This window comes from Myotis davidii, unplaced genomic scaffold (genome assembly GCF_000327345.1).
Source record: "Myotis davidii unplaced genomic scaffold, ASM32734v1 scaffold242, whole genome shotgun sequence".
In the NCBI taxonomy this organism is placed as follows: Eukaryota; Metazoa; Chordata; class Mammalia; order Chiroptera; family Vespertilionidae; genus Myotis; species Myotis davidii.
Window position 1 is genome coordinate 251,580 of NW_006295821.1, and position 21,300 is coordinate 272,879.

The window sequence follows — 21,300 nt, forward strand, 5'->3', positions numbered from 1 at the left end:
CTCATGTTTATACTTGTGTCCATACCTGTTATTCTCTGGACTGAATGAGGAAAGGGACTAAAGAAATAAAAAACAAACAAACACAAAAAAACCCAAGCAAACATGGAACAAACTGATCAGTCTCAGAGGGAAGGTAGGGGTGGGTGGGTGGGAAGAGATTAACCAAAGTGTATGCATATATGCCTAACCCATGGCCACAGACAATAGGATGGTGGAGGCCTGGGGTGGGGGACAGGGGCAGACTATATGGGGTCAATGGGGAAAAAATGAAACATATGTAATACTTTCAACAATAAAGGTTTTAAAGAATAAATGGGACTAAATCAAACCAAAAAGCTTTGCACAGCACAAAACAGCAACAGCAAAAACAAAAATACCAACAAGACAAAAAAAGACCTAATTTATGCATATATAAGTCAAATCTCAGAGATGGGTGGGTGAGTAGATGGGAAGAAGAGATTAAAAGAACTTATATGCATATATGCATAACCCATGGACATGGACAATAGTGTGGTGAAGGCCTGGAGTTGGGGCGGCAGGGGAGGGGGTCAATGGAGGGAAAAAGGGTACATCTGTATTGCTTTCAACAATAAAGACTAATTTAACAAACAAAAAACAAATCCAAACAAACCCAAAACTTCCTGCATTGTCCAATCTCATGCTATTGAGATTGAGATTGCAGTAAATGCTTGTTAAAAACACGGAAAAACTATAGGTTTCGGGTTAAGGATTTAAATTTTGACCAATATATAGATATTAAAGACTTTCAACCTTTATGGGAAATAAAATCTCAGTAAATGTATTGAAGCTTCTATTTTATTCTTTTAAATTGGAATAATTTTTTCTTTTCCATTTCTTTACTCTGTTCTCAGCGGGCCCATGGCCATTTCTTAGTGCATTAAGCCTTAAGTAACTTTAAGCTCTTCTTTCAGACTTGTCACAGATTGGAGGCTCTTTCTTCAGTAATTTTACCAGTTCTTCTTATATTATTTGCAATATTCCCCTTGATTACATTGAGCATGTTAAGACCTACATTTTTACACCTGCATTTAGAAAGAACTAGTAACAAATTTAGACACATATTAGTTATTGATTCCATTCCAAAGAATAATTTTAAAAATTAACCCTGTAAGGTATCTTGACTATACATAACATAATTCAAAAATGCTGACTAATTCTGGTTTCTTCTGCAAAAGTGTGAATTCAGGAATCTTATTCATGGAAAGTGAAACATCACCCAGTCGTGAGTTTCCTGTGATAGCATCGCCCCATACCTGCCCCCCCACCCCCCGGCATGCAGTCAGACAGTCTGTCTCTTCCGACCTGTGAACACAGGCCTTCCGTGTGGCTGACACTTTCCTCTGAAGCACCCGTGAGGCATCAAGCTTTATTTCTGGAGACAAGGCATAGTGTTTACTTACTGATCCTCAACGGCGGTAGCACCAAGCAGAATAAGATCTTTCTCTATCTGCTCATAGACTTCTGCTAATTTCTTTTCTCGATCTTGAAGGGCCGTCTTGCAAGCCTGTAGCAATTTATAAAAGCCTTCATATTCTTCTGGGCTGAGCCTTTTGTAGGCAATGCACAAAGTCCGGAGCCCCTCCTATGTGAGACAATGCATTTCACGTGAATTTGAGGGTCACTGTGCCAAAATATCATTTTTAAATAGCTTTCTTGATGTTTCCTTTCTCTAATTCAAATTACTAACCAAAGAATTCTAAGCCAACCAACCCTAAAATGGGTTGACCATTTACAACTGCATTATTCACGTTTACATCAAATATAATCATTACAGATTACAGAAAAAAGTCAAACTAGTAGGCATGGGAATAAATAATAAAATCAGGGCCATCCAAAGATAAGACTTTGTTCTTTTATTTTGAAAAATGAAGAGTTAAATTTTTTTTAGGGTAATAATTTGCAATTCTATGGTGAATACCAAATAATATTTCTAAAGTAAACATTTTTTACACGGGAGTTTGTGATTCCATTTGATCTTATGCAGCACTTGCTGAAGGTAGCGGCTAGGCTATGTATCAAACCCACTGGGTCCACAGGAGAGTGAAATAAAAATCTAGGAATAACAAACTCTCTGCTGTGATCATAATTCTGGACGTCACCACATAAAGAGAATGAACGCACCACCCAGCCAGTGAGGCACACGCAGAACACTGGATCACATCAATGTGTTAGCGTGGGGCTTTCACAGCAAGAATGTGCCTGTCCCTTCCTCTCTGCCCGGCAGAATGGCTACAGGGAGATGGTCTTCTGCCCCTCAGAGAGAACATTAGCAGATTTCCAGGAGCTGAGAGAAGGCTCGTGGCATAATCTGAAAGAAGTGAGCATGTTCCCCTATGCACTGTGGGTACACAGAATGCCTGATGAAAAGTTTAATGTCAGAAAGCCAAGTTGTTAAAGAGTAGAGAGAAAAGTTTAAAACCAGTTATAAGAGAAAGGGACCACCTGGTTAAGAAATGGGCCACAGAGGGGGAAGTCTTATACCCTTTTCTGCAGGAGCCCCTAGAGCAGGAGACATAATGCCATAATAGTACGCTGTGGGAACCCTAATTTTAAAGTCTGGGTTTTCCTGATGCCCAGGCAGCGTTGTTTGGATAGAACACACGGAATTCCATTTTGGATCCATGAACTTCCTTTCATTCAGATATGACTTGCGTCTGAAGGAGTGGGAGGGGTGCACCGGAGAACCCGGCGGGCGGGGGGAGAGAACACCCTCTCCCCGTCCTGGGCAGAGACCCCAGGGTTCAGCAACAAGCATCCCCTGTCCAGAGCCTATGCCACTGACTTGTATGGTGATTGGTGTGGCCGGGGTCACACAGCCATCCGGCCACAGTGGGAAAAGGCCTCGCTGTCATTTCAGATATGGTTTTTTTTTTTTTTTTCAGGTTTCCAAAGTGTTCTTTTAGCCCCAGGGCATCTGTTTCAGGCAGTTCTGCCTCTGTATCTATTATTGTTCAAAAGTTTATGATGGTCTCTATTATCCATGAATGAGTGAGGTCATGTGGTATTTGAAAGGACTTGCAGATGGGGCTGCCCCCTCAGGGGTCACCTTGCACACCCTGTATTAAAACTCGTCGTCTGTAAGTGGACTACATTCAGCACGTGTACACTTAAGTGCTTAAGAGAAGTCCTTCATCTTCTATTCCAACAGACTCCTCACCTCGGTGGGGAGCAGAAATTTGTGCCATTATCATTTTCATGATCCCATACACAAAAGGTTCCCTAGTCTTAAACCTGCAGCTCATTTACTGAATGGACCAGTAGGTGTTACTTGGCGCTTTAATACGAAGTGGAAGCCAAAGGGTTTGCACATGGCAGCCACACTGAACAGAGTTCACCCCTGCAGCAGCTGCTGCTGGCACGCGTGGTCTCAGTGGAAGAAGCGTGCTTCTCGGACAATATACACATTTAATGCCATAATACTTAGAGTCAAGCCGGGGGGATGTGTCTATGAAGAGCCACCCATCACTGGCTTACAGTCTGATGTGGAGGGGAGGAGGGTGGCCCTGTGTCAGAGATGCACAGCTTGTCCCACACCCACAGCAGACCTTGGAGAGGGAACTGGAGCCTGGGGTGGGAGGTGGAGGGTTAGGGGGAGCTCGAAAGCTCAGATTTGCCGACAAACTGAACAATATTGAATTTATAGGGCAGACTATGCTTCAGAATGAGAGGTGGGAAGAAGACCACACAGGTGAAGACACATAGAAAGCCTAAGAGCCGACTGATTTTTGAAAAGGAATCATTAGAGATAATTCAGCATAAAGATCTTTCTCCAATATAATCACCACAAATGTGCTTATAATGTGGACCCCACAATCACCTACCAACTAACCCAGCCCCCACCTCAAAATAAAAGGAAACCAAATATGCAACAGGCTCCTGAGTCCACCTGCTGGGGGTGGTACCCAGGTCGGAACACTACCCGTGTGAAAATCAACGGGGATTTTCCAGGTTGTGCACACGTGGTCCATTCGGACTTTAAGGTGTCTCTTAAAGCCACGTGGCATCCTCAGTGGGAGTCTTTCCTTCCTGACCCGGGAGAACCATGGGGCCCGTGCCCGGGAGCCTCCATCTCACCACAGCGTTCCGCTCCACTCGGGCTCGGATCTGGTCGACTTTGCCTTCGATTACTCGGGGAAATATTGAAGAATCTGCTCCTTTGCAAAAGAGAAAAATTTCTCCTAGAAAATGAGAAGGAAATAAAAAGATGTTTGATTTAATCACAATTTGGGGAAGACTAAATTAGCTTTCATATTATACTACTAAGAAACCAAAACAGGGATACCAGTGCTGAGACTGTTGTAAAGGAGATTTCAATAGATCAGCTAACATGTAAAGTCAGGAAAAAATTAAATCTACAGATCACCCCAAAGCCTCATGTTATCCTTACGACCCTAGACACCTCCTAGGAAAGCCACAAACAAGGAAAACCAAGTGGCTCCGGGGTGCCCTGCCTCCTGTCACTCTGCCTTCTCTCGGGTTAGGATGTGAGTAAGCAACAAAATGACCCTGGGATCAGGAGCGGGTAAGGAAACGAAGGGTGTGGCTGACCCAGAAATGGGGATAACAATCTGTGAAATACTAGGAGGTAAACAAACGTCAAAACCCAGTAGAACGCAACGCACTCTGACGTAGAATACAACATCTGAGTCACTATCAACCAGAGTTACAAGACATGTCTGTTTTATCATTGTGGCTCCACCTTCCAAGTAATGTCCCAATTACTATGCACACATTTGTCCTGTAGATGCATGCTCCTTGTCCCTCAAGATAAAACCATTTTCTCTTCCAGATAAGTAGGGGGACTCTCTAGTCTATGACAAAAGGAGGTAACAGAGACAGAGGCACCAGCCCTGAAAGACAGGCCCCTTGGACGTGGAGGCTCCTGGCCTGCAAAGCCACGGGGCCCTTTGCCAAATGGGCTTTGCTGATATTCAGCTCATGGAGGGAAAAGCTGGGCGGCCCGTCACAGGCTGCAGGGCTTGAGAAGGGGCACTGCTGTCTTCTTCTTTTCTTCAGACAGGAAGTTCGAATGCTGAGCTCCCTGGCCCCGGGTTGATCCCTAGGAACCCTAGATGCTGACGGCCCTCAGAAGTACATCTGGGAAACCCAATCCAGAGGCACCAGGAGAAGCCAGCAATGGTCCCACCACAGCAATGACCCCAAGTGGGGCGGTCAGGGAGGGGCTGTGTGCAGGGGCTAGGGAGACCATATCAGCTGGTGCACACGGGGAACCCACCCGGGCCCATTCATGTACTCAGCTACAGTATGCACAGTGCACCTTGGCTTATTTCCTTGGTCCCAGAAAGAACTAATTCCTGGGATACACACAGTGAAAACATTAAAAATACAGCACAATTTATGCTAACACAAGTCATGCAATTAAGCCAAGGGTAACGTCAACCTTTGGCCAGAAAGGATGGTGTCTGGTGATGTCTGTGTTGCCAGCACATGACCTGAGCTATGGCTGAGCAGAGGCTGGGACAGACCTGGGAGCACAGCCAGCCACTCGGAGCAGGAATCCACCAGAACAGGAAGTCCCATCCCTAGAAGACGCCCATGCGACTGCCCAGGTCTGTGACCTGGGATTCTTAGTCACATACCAACCACCTGATGTCAGAATTCATTCCCATCTGCCAGACAATTTCTAGCCAGTGTTCCTATGTCATCAGATACAGCCTGGAGCAAGAACTGTAGTCCAGATGACATAAAGATACCTCCTTAAACAATAATACATTTCTTTTTCTAGGAAAATCATGGTGACTCATAGTAATGGCTTGTAAAAGGCTTAAATTCTTTACTGTCTCTACTTGTTGAGTCCTCAATGCCCACTTGAGACATGGAACAAGTTCACAGTCTTAAGATATGGGTGAGGAGAGACTTGGATTAAAAAATCCCCACAATATAAAGCACAATATAATCTTCAAAGACAAGAGCAGACACTATTTGCACCAGCTTTAGACCTTCTTTTCCAAGTTTGTAAGCAAGCAGGCAGCTACTAATGCAGAGCAGTGCATACACAGGTGATAAATAAGATATTCAGCACACAGGTGAGGTGATCCTAACCTGCAGCAGCTCACACAGGTGACCTGATGCTAAGCTACAGAAGAGCATGCTGTGGAACCGAGCTCAGCTCTGAGGGCTGTAGCACACTTCTCAGCGGAGAGCTCTCAGCCAGAAACTCAAGTTGTTAACTGGCTGTCATGGCCTATAGTCTCCAGTCTGCCCTAACGGAGTCAAGGGTCCATTAAGCTGTAAAACCAGTGCAATCAGTGTCATCTCCGGGGAGGGGTTACTAATTAGAGAACAACTTATTGAATTAAATATTCAAACTTCTCTTACAATGAATTGATGCAGTGGCCAGGTCAGATGGCATGACTGTCTCCCCTCTAAGCCCACAGTTCCTCAAAGATGCCTTCGGAAATATGTAGATACTCTAATGACGTGGATGCCTTGGGCATAAATTCTTAATGTGACCCCGCTCCTTTTCAAGCTCTCGTGATGCCCTTTTTGATGGTAAATGGAAGCTGTTAAGGAAGATTCCACGGTACATCCCGTGGGTGCCAGCACTGTGACCATGCAGTTCAGGAGAATGCATAGGTGGGGCAGGAGACGGTTTGCGGGTAACGGGTGCATTGCTTCCTGAAACTGTGATCATTACTGCAGGCTCAGGGCTGCTGCATGATTCAGCTCCTAGACTTCACATTTGTAAGGGGGAAAATATCAAGACATAAAGATTTCCACAATGCAGTGCCTTTCTTTTGGAAAAATCTGAATGGCTTCAACTCGCAGGAGAGTCCTTCATTTGTGCACAGTGAAATAACCGTCTGCACTTGGGCAAGCGTTAGCACATTGACCTGAATTGTTTCAAACATCATGATCTGTCTGCTTCCCATGTCCTGCTGATCCCACTGGTAAAATCTCTGTTTCCATGTGTATGGGCAGTGCTCATATTATAAACTATTTTATGTCCCATGATATTTAGGGCAAGTCTTGCTGGTGGAGCCCACTCTTATCCACGTAGGAGAAGCTGGTTCAGAGGGGAGGGAAGCATGTGGATAAGAGGTTTGGCCCGGCTGGCACAGCTCCGTGGTTGAGCATTGACCTATGAACCAGGTGGTCATGGTTATTTATCAGCCAGTTGCACATGCCCGGGTTGCAGGCTTGTTTCCTAGCAGGAAGCATGCAGGAGGCAGCTGGTCAATGATTCTCATCATTGATATTTTTCTCTCTCTCCCTCTTCCTCTCTGAAATCAGTAAAAATATATTTAAAAAAGAGAGAGAGAGAGAAAGAGAGATCCAGCTCTACGACAGCCAGCCCAGCTCCCAGGACAGCTGGGGCACTGCCACCAGGCTCAGCATCCAGCACATGGAGCTCCACTCTGTGAAAAATATCGCACAGGGCAGACAGGCCTTTGGCAACCTCCATGGTCTTAGAGGAGAAAACAAGGTATTGCTGGTTCTATCAGAAGATAGTCAGAATGGCTCTGTTTAATGAAAGGTACTTCGTTTATTTACTCCCCATTGAAATGAAATTCTCTCCACATGAGTGTTAGATAAGCACTGACATAAAATTCCCCAGCATGCCCTCAGGTCACTATTTTAGGCTGAGTCTGTTTAGTTGTAGGGTAGTGGCTGCATTTGGTTGCTCACCAGGCAACTTTCCAAAGAGATAAACATAGCCTGGTATTACCTAGTTTTAAGAAACCAAATAGAACAAGATCCCACATCTCTTAATAAAATGCATTTTGAAGGTGCATTCGTAAATTGAACTTAGCAGTATGTATTGAGCAGTCACTGGTAGTGCTGTGGTGGATATACTGCTGAGAAAAGCATCGGTTCTGCATTTAGGATGCTTGCAGTCTAGCCAGGTCAGAAGACAAGCAGCTCATCTGACTGAAGCAACCAGGACAGGCTTCCTACCAGGTGGCTGTTGAGCTGTCCTTGGAACAGTTCAAACGAGCAAGAGGGCTTCTAAGTATAAAAGTCCCCACCAGGTAGAGAACTTCAGGTAGAAAACTCCCCATCAGGTGGAGGGCCTCCCACTGAAACAGTCCATGCTGCGCACATTCTGAGGTTGCTGGGAATGAAAGCTAGAAAGGCAGCTCAGGGCTTCCATGAAGAAACCCTGGGAAGGTGTGGCGGCCTGATACCGAACAGGCCCAGCCAGGACAGCGAGCGTTCGGGGGCCTTAAGAAGACCGACATGGTGGCCGGATGATAGAAAGGTAGAGGCTGCAGATGGAGACCTTGGAAAGCAGGAGCTGTGTGAGGACTGAAAGGAAGGGGGAGGAAGAGACACTGAGGAGATAGGCTCTGCAGGCCCTGTCGCCAGCCTACGGTGCCTGGGAGAGAAACAGGAACATGAGGAGCTGAGGGGTGATGTCACCTGCAGTGGGTGTGAGGGGCTGTGCGACCTGCACGGGGTGTGTGGAGCTGTGTGACCTATAGTTGTTTCATCTATGTGCTGTTTTTTTTTTTTTTAAAGAAAACAGTTAAATCTTTAAAGCTCCTGAAGAATGTGAGCATCAGAAAACCAAGCACAATGTATAATTTAAGACAACAAAGAAAAATAAATTTCTACCTGTATCAGATTTTACAATTACACTCATTCTCCTTCTTACTGAGTCAAAACTCAAAATTTCCAGCAATTCAAACCTGAAAAATAGATGAAAATTTGTCTTTAGTACCCATCTGGCTCTGTATGTCATAAAATCTGGGTATTTATCAGCCTTTCCACAGAGGAATGTCCGGAGTAGTCTCTCCTCACCACGCCCAGGGCTTTGAAAAGGTCACCTCCATCCATGCCCCACCCTACCTCTGCCTGGAGAGCACCCCTGATAGCAGCTCTCTGGGGTTGGGGGGGAGGGGAATGGAGAATCTGGGCGTAGGGCAGTTTCCTCCAGACACATGGGAATGTCTGGATTCATGTGACTGGTGATCTGCTCCACGCTGCTGCCACCAGTGCTCATCGGGGACAGAGGGCGGCTGAGGCCGGGCTCTCATCTCACCACTAGAATACCTGGTCTTGGATATCCGCCTCCCACCCCCAGCCTGCATTACACGTGCTCATGGAGTTTGTGCATCAAAAAAACGATCTATCTTATGTGCTGATTCACCTTCCTAAATTCTGCTGAACACAGATCCACAGGTTGTATTAGAGCTTTTGATCCCTGAGAATAAGCCAGTGTCCTTTAAATTCATGAAAGTCATCAGAAGACTCATGATTTCTGCCTGGAGTTTGAAACTTTGAAAACAGCTGAGCCACCGCTCACATTACCTCTGAAGACTCCTTAGGGTCTAGAGACTCCAGCCAGGGGCTCAGAAGTGACTCTGAAACTTCTGTGATGTCAATCCCCGCTCACAACCTGAGGACGGGGTTCAGAACTGGCCTCCCCAAGAGGTGCCACTTTGGCAGGTGGGTGGATTACTTTGAGCTGAAGACAATCGAGCCCTTGCAGGCTCATGAGAAACTTGTACCTCTCCCTTACATAATTTAAATTAGGGGCCTTGCCCATAATAAGAGCGATCATCATCCCTGACCAGGTGGCTCAGTCGGTTGGAGTGTTGTACCATACACCAAAAGGTTGTGGGTTTGAATTTGAGTCAGGGCATATACAGGCGCAGACAGGAGGCAACCAATCGATGTTTTTCTCACACACTGACCTCTCTCTCTCTCTCTCTAAATCAATAAAAACAAAACAAAGATTTTAAAAAATAAGAGCTATCACCAGAAGTAACATTTTTTATCTATCTCCATGGCAAGGTAAACATCTAGTTACTGAATACCTGCTCTTCTTATCATCCTGTGAATGAGCTCCCCTCTGAAGCCCCAAGGCAGGGGTGGGGAACCTTTTTTCTGCCAAGGTTATCCATAACCTCATTCTCCAGCCATACAACATTATCAGCTTAAAAATTAGCCTGCTGTATTTGGCCAAACATTTAACTTACTCACGCCTAGTGCCTTGTAAAACAATTCTGTATTACGTCACAATATAATGTACAATATTCTTACCTTTCAATGTAATTATCCCTATTTAATATCTCCATGTGGTTATCCTTTAGCCGTAGGTACGTAAAACCAAGCCTGTAGAGGAGAAGGCAAACCCAGTGGTTAATTTGAAATTTTGATATTTCTCTTTCAATAAAATATTTCTGTTTTACATTCTGGTAAAGCTTTCTTTTCGAAAAAGAAATACTCCTGGCAAAACAGAGGAAGTAAACTGAATTATAAACTTAGGAAATTATAATACTGAACTTAGCATCTCACAAAAATTCTCCAAGGACCAAATGAATTTCTGACTTACCCTCCTAAGCACCACAGTGGTGATGCCCATTCTTACTGGTAGGTAAGAAAAGGTTTCAGAAAGACAGCAGGGGTGTGGACTGGTCCCTGGCTATACTGACCCAGTTTTACTCACTGATCAGTGGGGTTGTTCCGTAGAGGTTACATGTCAGAATCAGAAGGACCCTGAGAGACTGTCATTGTCCAGACCAGCTCTCACTTCACTGAAGAGGACACTAGCTCTAGAGCAGGCTGCCAGGCAACAACGTCTGCAGAGCCCTTACTCTAACACCCTCCTCCTCCACCGCACACACATGGAGCCATGGGTGGTTAGGCACATGCCAGGAGTGGGGGCAGGAAGAGGGCGTGGCTTCTGGATTCCAGGACCTGACAGCGTGGGAGGTGAAAGGTATCAACCTAATGACACAGCATGGCGCCATAATGGTAGGAAGGCACCATGGGACCTTGGGGCCCCATCCCAACAGGAGCTGGGGGTTTGGGGGGCAGCTGAAGGAAAGGCTTCTTGGAAGGTGAGTCTAGATAGAATGACAGGCAGGAGCAGCCTGTCCTCACTTCTGATATCAATGACTGAATGTGGCTTAATTTCTGAAAACACCTTTTCCAAGAAGAGAGAAATCTGGCTTTGAGAAGTCTTCTATATGTGCGTGTGGATTTATGCACTTAATAACTGACATGATTTACATACTTATGTCACTATTCAAACTTCATGGGAAACATACATTAGTTTAGTCAACAATAAAAACACTCTTCTAATTAGAGGAGAGGTGTTCAACACCCACTTATCAATGGCAGCAAAGCGGGAAAATTAGTACCATTTGTGTTAAATTTGAATTGTAAGCTGTGATCATTAGAAGAACATTTCCCTTGACTTGAAATTATGCCACATATCTGGAATATTTAAAGTACTTTTCCAAGTGTTTGCTTAAATGCTGCATGTCATGAGGCAGCAAACACTCCCAATAAAAAGATACTGAAGGAGGGAGGGTGCAAGAAGCACACAGGCTTAATATGATAGGACACAAAGACAGGGAAGCTAACAGTAAAGAAAACCCCGGCACCCAGCTTAATCCCTCTCCATGTTGTGTGACTTTGGGAAAAAGTTGCTTGACATCTCTGGGCCTCAATTCTTCAGGATGGATGAGGAAGACCTTTCATGAGGGCATCTAAGGTTGCTTGAGTCATTAAAAGCTTGTGATGATTTGGAAAGGCCTCTAACCTTCTTACTGAAGAAGTGAGGAGAAAAAACTACCCATGTAAGACAGTGACAAACACTGGCAGAAGGGACCAAGCTGCTTCTCACGCTGACGGCAGGTTGTGGAGGTCAAGGGGACACTGAGGCGCCGGGGAGAATCTGCCTGTTGCAGATGACCAAAGCAGTACCTGCTCGGTTCACTCCTCAGTAAGCCTTCCCGGCACAGGGGCCTGACTCAGGGCAGGTCCAGTGTGAGTCCAGGAGGAGTGCATTGTTGGGGTGGAGAACTCCAGGACCAGCTCAGCCCACCCCTCACAGCTGAGACCAGACTCGCGTGCAGCCAGAAACGTACCTCTGGACACCCTCCACTAAGGCCACCTCGTCGGGCGAGGACGATATGTACACACAGGATTTCCCTGAGTCTGGTGACTTCCTGGGCCCGTCCACGTCATCGTCATCCTTCACCTGGACGGTGTGGCACAGGCAGAGGGCCCGGAAAAACAGCTCTTCTCGCTCCTACAGAAATGCAGGACAGAAACGCACACATCTATGGCATATCGGCTTAAAGGAGGAGGAAACCAAACAGAAGACAATAAACAATAAAGCAGGCATGCAACTCTTAAGGGTTAGGGAGTATTAGTTTTGCCTCCGATAGTCAGAAGGTAGAGTGTAACTGTGGCTTTTGTTCATTCTTGAGCACTTCCACAGTAGCTACGATCAAGACCAATGGGCTATGAAGACGGAAAGGAAATGAATGTAGTGAGAGGAGGTGACTGGTTCAAGGTCACAAGAGGAGAACACGGCTGGGCGGAGCCTTGGGCCAGCGGAGGCTGCCATGCAGGGTCTCAAGGAGCCTGGGTTCCCTGGGGACTCCAGGAAGCTTTCTCAGGGGTTCTGGGATGTCACGGTGGCTGAGGGGGGCCAAGGAGGGCTAGACTTGCATCACATGTGCTAGGCAGGGGAGTCCAGCAAATGGCCAGAGGGTGCAATGCCTGTGGAGCACCTCATGAAGGCCATAGACCACCTGTCCGCTCCTCTCAGACTAGGTGAAATCACCTGAGGCATGTGTGTGTGTGGGTGGTTCGCTTGGTCACAACGGGCAGTCACAGCCCAGCCCACTAAAGCAGCCATCCTTGGTGCCCTCGGGGACACCACACAGGACTCTGCGGTCACCAAGACAGCTGAGGGTCACGGCTGCTTCCTATAAATGCTGAGATCTGAAGCCACCGTATTTGGTGTATGTGAGTGCATGTCTCTGTGCGGGTGAGTGCATTGTGTGTGTGGTCTCTACCTGTGTGCACACATATGAGGATATGTGTGTGGGGTATATCTACATGTGCACAGTCTGTAAGTACATCATATATGCATGTGTGAGTATGGGGCATGGGTCTCTGTGTGCATGTCTATGTGCACATATGTGCATGTGAGCTCGCATGTGGGTTTGGGTATGAGTGTGAGCATGTGTATAGAACAAGCACATGTGGTATGCAGGTCACTTTGCTCACAGCTGACCATTTTCCTGCTCATCCACATTTTTAAAGCTGTTCCTAATATGATGTGACTGGCCAGATGAACTGGTGGGAAATGGTGGCATCTTACCATTCTTCTCACTCAAGTCACTGGAAGATTCATGTCCTTCCTGGATCCCAGACCAGAGGGGTTACCAGGCTACCTTGTGAACAGAGACAGTGCGACAGTGTTGGTCCAAAAGGTCAAACACTTACCCTCCCACTGACCCCCGGGGAGGAGTCAATCATGTCGATGCCAGTGGCGCCGGGGAGAACCTGCCCGTTGCAGATGACGTGCGGCACGTAGACATGGCCCTCAATGCAGCACTCCTTGAATTCCATGTTGTTCTCGGTGAGAGTCCCAGTCTTGTCTGTGAAGATGTACTCCACCTGCGGACACGAGGCGTGGCTGGGGTGCTGGCTAGGACCCACACGCCCCTCTCCAAGGGGAGGAGGGGCGGCAGGCTGCCTCAGACCCCGGGCAGCTGTGACTCCTAACATCGCGGTTTACCCCAAACCTGCCCCTTCACCAGGTACCTGACTTTTTTCAAAGTGAGGATCCACACTAACAATGAATATTTCACCATGTTCCCTCCTCTACAACAAGCCTCTCCACCCATCTCCGGAGCTCCTGTGTCATGAAGTTGTTCCTAGCCTTGCTCTGAGGCAGAGTAACTTGCTGCACTGAACACAGCTCTCTGTTTATCTTGTTACAGAAAAATATTTTTTCCTCCGTGAATTTCTCCAGAATGTACAAAATACGTCATTTACTATTGCAAAGGAAATGAACCCCCTGGAGGTGAAGTTATTCTAATACTGAGCCACCAACTTACAATTTGCACACTGCTGACTGAGACAGTACTCCACAAGGGGTGTGGAGTGTCCCAGAGGAATGATTTGAAGGTCAAACTCATGAACAAGCAAAATATCATCTTTTAGTAACAAGTATCCTTGCCCTGAGGAGGTGAAGCAGTAGACAGCTATCAGCGTCTAACCATCTATTTTCAGACCAATGTTTTGGGGCACAAGGGAGTGGATTTCAGCTACTAGTTGAAAACAGCTGTTTATAAAAAAAAAAACAAAAAAAAACCTACTCAAAATTTCTTCCTGTAACAAAAATAACTTAGCATTTATCAAATGCTCTTTCATGCAACAAAAAGGCCGGGGAAAGGTTAGACTGGGGTAGTGGGAAGGCTCCCACTGAAAGCCAGAGGACCAAGGCGAGGTCAGGGGGACAGGCCTCTCCCCAGTATGGGCTCCGCCCCCACATCCAGGCGATCCCGGTGACAATGACTCCTGCCCGTGGCGGTTCCGTTAGACACTGTGATGGGTGCCTTGTCCCTGTTACCTCATTCAATCCCCACTGCACTCTGGCCAGGCAGGTGCCTTCCTTATGTCCATTTCACAGATTGAGAAGCTCAGTGTGCACAGTGCTCACGCCACCTGTACCAGGCCATGAAGTCATCACTGTGGGGCAGGATTTCTATGCAGGGGTTTTGAACCCTGCAGTACATCCAGCTACTGGAACTCCCCAGGGCCCCACTTTGCTCATCTTTAAAATGAGGACACAGGCGCAGTGTCAGAACTGAAGGAAATCATGGAAGAGAGCCCAGTGCAATGCCTATGAAGCAGGTACTCAATACACATTACCTCACCTTTACCCCTTCACCTTGGTTCACAGCATGAGCACCATTTAGGCTACGGATGAGTGTGTCTCAACCAGTTAATGTAATTAATTTTGCATAACTATAACTATAAAAGCACTACCAACCGTCATACAAGTTAAAAAAACACACAAACTAACAATTTTGTTGTTGTCTTTCCCCAGTTACAGGTTCTATCTCTCTGCACTAATTAAAATGGAAAAGTTGTCATCTGGCCATCTGGATGATTTGCCTGCGTGATAGGAATCATTTAGAATCTAGATGCCTGGGAACATAAAATGGAGGGACTCAGCCCTCACAAGATTATGAGACACTTCAGAAGACACTGACCTGTCCTAACTCTTCGTTTAAATCCGAGGTGTTGACCAGAGGCCCTTCACCCATGTCCTCGTCAAACATTTCTTCATCCCAGGTGATGAAATACGAGCCAAGGAACTTCTGCATCTCTACCGTGACGTACATGGACACGGGGATGATGTAGTTGAACAGAACCATGAAGGCCAGGAAGTCCGTGAACGCCCTGAGAAACTGAGAGAACATCGTGTGATTTCCCACATCCTCACACCAACATCACAACTATTTAAAGCTTAGGCACAAACCACCCAAGCGCAGATTTTAAATACAAGCATTTCAAATCCAAAGATACGGCTCATTCAGGGCTGCAGCGGCCATTGGATGACTTGCCTGTCACTTAATTTTAGTGCTGCAATGGCCTCAGGCCAGCCAGGCCTCTGGGCTGAGGAGGGAGAAGGATTAAGTCACCTGTTAAACAGTCACTTTGCCAGGAGACAGGAGGCCTCCCCGCTGAGAGCCAGTAGGAAACTTTACATTGGGAGTATCCCAAGTTTCCTTTGAGACTCTGACAAATGACCAACTGACTCTGTAATAACCCACAGATGCCAAAACCATCAGTCTGATACAAAGATTTTTCTATATAGTCTGTTCTTATCTCTAAGCCATTTAGTTTTATGGGAGGCCCAATTAAACACAAGAAAGAAGTAGGGACCCTAGTCTGGATTTGCATAAATCCTAGTCTGGACGCAGTGGGCCCTGGTCTGGATTGGTTCCACACCTGCTCTGGATGCAGTGGGCCCTGGTCTGGGGTTTGTTCTAGACCTGCTCTGGACGCAGTGGGCCCTGGTTGGAGTCGCACATGGCTCAGGTCTGGACTCACTGGGCCCAACCAGAAAACTATACTATTTTAAGTAGAAGAGGTTCAATCAAATTATTTTAATATACTGGTTTTGGGCAAAATACTTTTGATAAACATTTCTCATTTGAAAAATGAAAGTAATTCTTACCCTAGTTTCCATATAATTGTCTCTTTTTTTTTTTGTCCACAGAGGTACCATAAGAAAGTACCATTTACCTCACAATCATTAATGAGCATTCACTGAGCATCCTCTAAGTATAGACACTGCTCTGGGTTCTGGAAACACCAAAAACATTTAAGGCGCATCCATATGAATGTACTATGGGAACTAATACCTTTCCAGACTTGGATATTCAAATCCAAAGAAAGCAAAAGCAACCAGTATCTGCAGCTAGAGAGGCAACCAATGCTTTCCATATCAGTGCATGTACTTATTATGAAGATTGGATCAACCGCAACTTCATCATGTTAACATATTTTCACAACAGCAGCCCACAGGGCACTGTTGATGACTGCAAAGGAAGTCAGTGTCCATACCAGGTTCCTCTGTCTTTCTGCTTCGGTTTTCTGATTATACCACGGCTCATCTCGGGATGGTTCACTCTGCCACACGTACTTCAGGACAGTATTTATCAGCGCTTTGCTGATGAGGATGCAGAGGTACACTATGAGGAACACATTCATTGATCTAAAACACAAGAGGTAATGGTTACTTAGTCATTGCTCCTGGAAGAATTGCGAGCTGCACACCTGTGTGTCGAGGTGAACACATTGTGACAAAACAGATCAGGAATAAATGGCACAGCAATGAGTGCACTTAGAAGACCCCTCTCCCAATCCACTGACAGTGAAAATAACGTACGCTCATTTCTGAGTCTCCTCCATGGTCACTGGCGTGTGATTCTAGACACCACAAGGGAAACAGCTCAGTAAAGGCAAGTTTTGTAAACAGGAGAGAGACTCCACACAACCGCGTTGCTGACACAGGTTTCTGTATGTTCTAGGACTCTATCATTTAAAGAACATCCAGAAATAAATTCCTTCTACCTTTAAGCATCAACCAATGAGTTCTGGATTTAGAGAGGACCACCACTAAGGGAGGAGGGATGGAGGGAAGTCAACAAAGAAATGCCCTCTGCATCAGAATAATGTTCAATCTGTAGCCAGGGTCTGAGCAGACCTCACCAAGGAGGGGCGATTTCCCAAAGCCTATTTCTGAAACCTATTTGTCAATGTGACATCTGGAAACAAAGCGTTCTTGCTTAGGAGCCAAGTCTGCATTTTGGTATTTGATGAGGCCAGGATCACATTTCAAGACTGGCATTCTGAGAGGGGGCAGGAGGTACCCTGACAGTCTTCCCCCCAAACCTGAGAGCAGCACACATCTCTCTGTTAAAAAAATTGCAACCGCTCAGTGGCCCACTGCAAGTTGCGGATACACTTTAACAAGAGGCAAAGCCGGAAAAAACCTGGGCCACATTTTCTTACAAATTCAACTCTCTCCTTGACGTATTTTTACAAAGATTTTATGGTTTAATAAAAAGACGACTCTGTTCTCCCTGCTAATGCTTTGCTCCGGAAAACATGTGGTTTCAATACCCCAAATTAAAAATGACCCAACTTTGACTTTTTCAGGAAATGATGGGAAAAACTGTTGGGAAACTGCAAATGACTTCAAACTGGGACTTTGGGGTATCCGGGGTGTCCACATGAGGGAGCCACATGGGCTGAAGGTGTGTGGCCATTCACCCTCCACCCCCCCGAAATAAGACAGTCAATCTAAGTAATCAGCTCCACTGTCCATCTAGACACCATGAAGGAATTGCTAATCAGGCCAAGAGAGAAGTGCTTTCATATCTACTGTGGTTTGGTCTCCTAAGTCACAGATTTTTTCCCACTTCACACACTGGGGACTGAACCTTACTTTTCTACAGCGGATCGTTTCTGGGATTTTGATTGATAATTTAATGCCATCTTGGTTTCCATGCCCGTATAAATAGCAACACCTGTAAAGTAGAGAATAAATGTCAGAACAGTAACACAACTGTATTTGCCTTTACATAGTAAGTTACACACAGCTATGGTGAAAATGGAATTTGGGGTAAAAGGAATTATATTTTTTTATTTCACTAGGCAAGCTAGCTGTTCATAAGCAGAGTCACACAATAGGGTTCTTTAGACTAAAGAAGTACTTTTTTAAAAAAAATTTCCTGCAACAGAGAACAATCTGTATTTTTTATAAAGCTCAGATTTTAATAATTTGGGTTTTCCCACAAAAGGGTACAGCAATTTTAAAGAAAAATTTATTTTAATTAAAACATAAAAAATAACCCACACAGAAATGGGAGATACTAGTAAAGAAATAAAGTCACTAAAAAAATAGTTACAAAATATACTGTGTGGGTTCTTTCATGGATTAACTTTGTTTCTGAGTCAAAATCTGTAGGCACTTAATATATAAGCAATTTCCTCAGATGGACGCTTTATGGATTGCAGTTATACATCAATACTGCTTTTCTTAGTGATGCAGAATTATTGCTGTCATCAAGTCCACAGTACTTCAAAGTACAGAAGATGCTTTCATGGTACCACTATTGTAATTACTTAACATACCCTTAATTTTAGAGGCTATGATTAATAATTCACTAATTAAAATATTTACCAAAGATTTTCTCGGTGTTCTTTAGTGTGGCTCCTCTAAGAAGCACGTTTTCCGATCCTAATGGCCTATAAAGACAAGAATGGCCAGAAATAGGGCAATGGAGAAACCATAGTGAGAAGCATGCTACAAGGTGAAAGTCAGCTCACTTGCCTAACAGACTTCATTGTAAGAGGAAGTCGTTTAAATGTAGATTTGCTTATATTCGGATGAGAAAAGTCAGCCTGGGTCCATGGAACAGTGTGTGCGACTCCTGCCTGCCGGAGGTTAAGAACCCGCTCTGCTGGAAGAATTTTTGCAGAGTTCTAGCTCCGCCGGCACCTGCTCTCCTGGTGCGGCACATGTCAGCAGGCTCCCAGACCTACTGAGCCAGGTGTGAACATTTTAACAACATTCTATTTGCGATCCCTTGTGAGAGTGGTGGGCTGACAAGTGGGGTCCCTGCACCAGTGCCATCAGCAGCACCGGACAACTTGCCTGAAGAGTCACCTTGACAGACTGAATCAGAAACCTGCTCCTAACAAGTATCAGGTTTCAGGACCCCTGGACCGGAGGACCCCCAAATGTTCTGGAAAAGTGAAAGGGTGGTGCCTCTGAGTCATGTGGCATCAAGCCACTTCTATCACGCCCTGTGTCTATCACTCAGTGTGTCTCATGGAATACAATCACACTTTAAAGGTGAGGGCTGGTGCCCATCAGTAAATGAATAGATTAAAAAACTGTGGGACATTTACATTATGGAATATTATGCAGCTGTGAAAAAGAGGGATCTCTTAGCCTTTGGGACAGCATGGATGGATCTGGAAAATATTATGCTAAGTAAATAAGCCAATCTGAGAAAGATAAATATCACATGATCTCACTTATTTGTGGAATCTAATGAACACAATGAACTGACAAACAAAATAAGACCTGAAGCATGGAACAGACTAACATACCTCGATGTAGGGCTGGGGGACGAGAAGAGATAAATCAAAGAACTTATATATTTATAGGCATAGCCCATGGATACGAGCAATAGGGTAGTGAAGACCGGGGGGGGGGATGGTAAGGACTAGGAGGAGAGGGGTAAAGGGGGGGGAAATGGGATATATCTGTAATACTATCAACAATAAAAATATATTAAAAAAATAAATAAAGGTGAAGGCTGGGATACTCTGTGTGCCTTTATGAACATTGGCAGTCAAGTCCACAAAGCCCTCTACATGCAGGCGGCTGTAAATCTGGAACAATCCATGCATTTGCTACTTTGGGGAGAAACGGGCAACAACCAAGGAACTTAAAAAGCGCGCATTAAGAACAAGCACTGCCCTACACTCGACACTCAACAGGGAGCGACAGACAGCATCTCTGCCTCCCGGAGGTTCACATTCAAGCAGTTCCCCTTGTTGATGGAGTAATCGTTTCTTCTAGTTTCCCAAGAGGAAAAGGGAAGCATGAAGCAGAATTCAACTTTGCACAGTTTGCTATTGTCAGCATTCTGATCATTTTCTTTGGAAGGGAACGAGTTGAAAGCATTTGCTGAAGTTTGCTTTTTACTCCATCAGTGTCTTTAATTTCCTTTAACCATGGAATGTTGAGAACCTAGTGAATGCTATACACCTCAAATGTGTGCAGTGTATTTAGCTGATACAGCTCAGGACTGTGTCCAGCTGAAGACGAGAAAGAGGGGGCTGCTGAGAGGGAAGAGTTGGCTGGGACACACTTGACCTGACGTGTCTGCCCAGGGCTGCCTGAGGGTCTCAGACACTCGCCCCTCAGCCTGGCAGCCCCCTTGAGAACCTCCAGGGCCACGTACTTGCTGCGGTCTGGCTGTGTTAGAAGCACTGTCGGCCTCTGTGAGCTACACTAACAATAATTCACGTGGCGCGTGCTCATGAAAACAAATGGCCTCTTTAAAAAGTGGCTCTGGGAAGTCTAAAAATAATTTACTTTAAAAAGTACTTTGCTTCCAGTTTGGACAGGAGGATGAAGAAATATTACCCTGAGTGGATTAAGAATTTAGATATATAATTCATAACTGTCCACACCACAAACTTATAAATATCTTTAAGTACCCAAATATTAAAAGTCTGCTGAATAGTATAATGCATAAAAAGCTAAACTAGAATTGCTATCAAAATACAAAATGGATTAGTAATTATCTTCCTAAGATGCTCAGCATTAAACTTCGTCTAAACAGAAAGCATGAAAAGCCTGCAGTGTTTACTTTGTCGGATTCATTACATCAGCAATATGAATAAATAGTAATCTATTACTTGTTCAAACACTAATTCTCACAAGACACAGAAATACAGGTCATTTTTCCAAACTAACTAGGAATTAGCTGTAGACTAGTATCTATTGAGGAAAGACTGTGGCAATGCCTCCATCAATTCTGAAAACTGCCCTAGCCAGTTTGGCTCAGTGGGAAGGGCGTCTGCCTGTGGACTGAGGGGTCCAAGATTCAATGCCGGGCGGGGGCACATGCCTGGGTTGCGGGTTCAATCCCCAGTGTGGGAGTTGCAGGAGGCAGCCAATCAATGATTCTCACTCATCATTGATGTTTTTTTCTCTCTCTCTCCTTCTCCATTCCTCTCTGAGGTCAATAAAAATATATTTTAAAAAAAATTCTGAAAGCTATCAACTAACCAGCTGATAAATAATGATGAAAACATGCTAAGAAGTGCATAAATTGTTTCCTTTAAACAAATAGTTTCAGGAGCTTATAAGGAGATAAGCCCCAACGAATTATATTTCAGTAACTTATTATTTTGTGGCAGTTTCCCATTGAGTTTATTTCTACTTATGAGCAACTTTTT

At 45.1% G+C, this 21,300-nt stretch overlaps 1 protein-coding gene across 1 annotated transcript in view; it reads right to left on the reverse strand.

Annotated features, from left to right (window-relative positions):
* ATP11A (ATPase, class VI, type 11A) overlaps positions 1 to 21,300 on the reverse strand; it is an 88,242-nt gene that overhangs the window by 26,486 nt on the left and 40,456 nt on the right. The window contains exons 9-18 of the mRNA XM_006770679.2: positions 18,503 to 18,567; positions 17,765 to 17,846; positions 16,378 to 16,528; positions 15,018 to 15,215; positions 13,240 to 13,413; positions 11,868 to 12,031; positions 10,033 to 10,104; positions 8,602 to 8,675; positions 4,096 to 4,199; positions 1,422 to 1,603 (exon numbers count right to left, since the gene is read on the reverse strand). Coding sequence (XP_006770742.1) covers positions 1,422 to 1,603; positions 4,096 to 4,199; positions 8,602 to 8,675; positions 10,033 to 10,104; positions 11,868 to 12,031; positions 13,240 to 13,413; positions 15,018 to 15,215; positions 16,378 to 16,528; positions 17,765 to 17,846; positions 18,503 to 18,567 — 1,266 coding nt within the window. The remainder of the gene's footprint in view (positions 1 to 1,421; positions 1,604 to 4,095; positions 4,200 to 8,601; positions 8,676 to 10,032; positions 10,105 to 11,867; positions 12,032 to 13,239; positions 13,414 to 15,017; positions 15,216 to 16,377; positions 16,529 to 17,764; positions 17,847 to 18,502; positions 18,568 to 21,300) is intronic.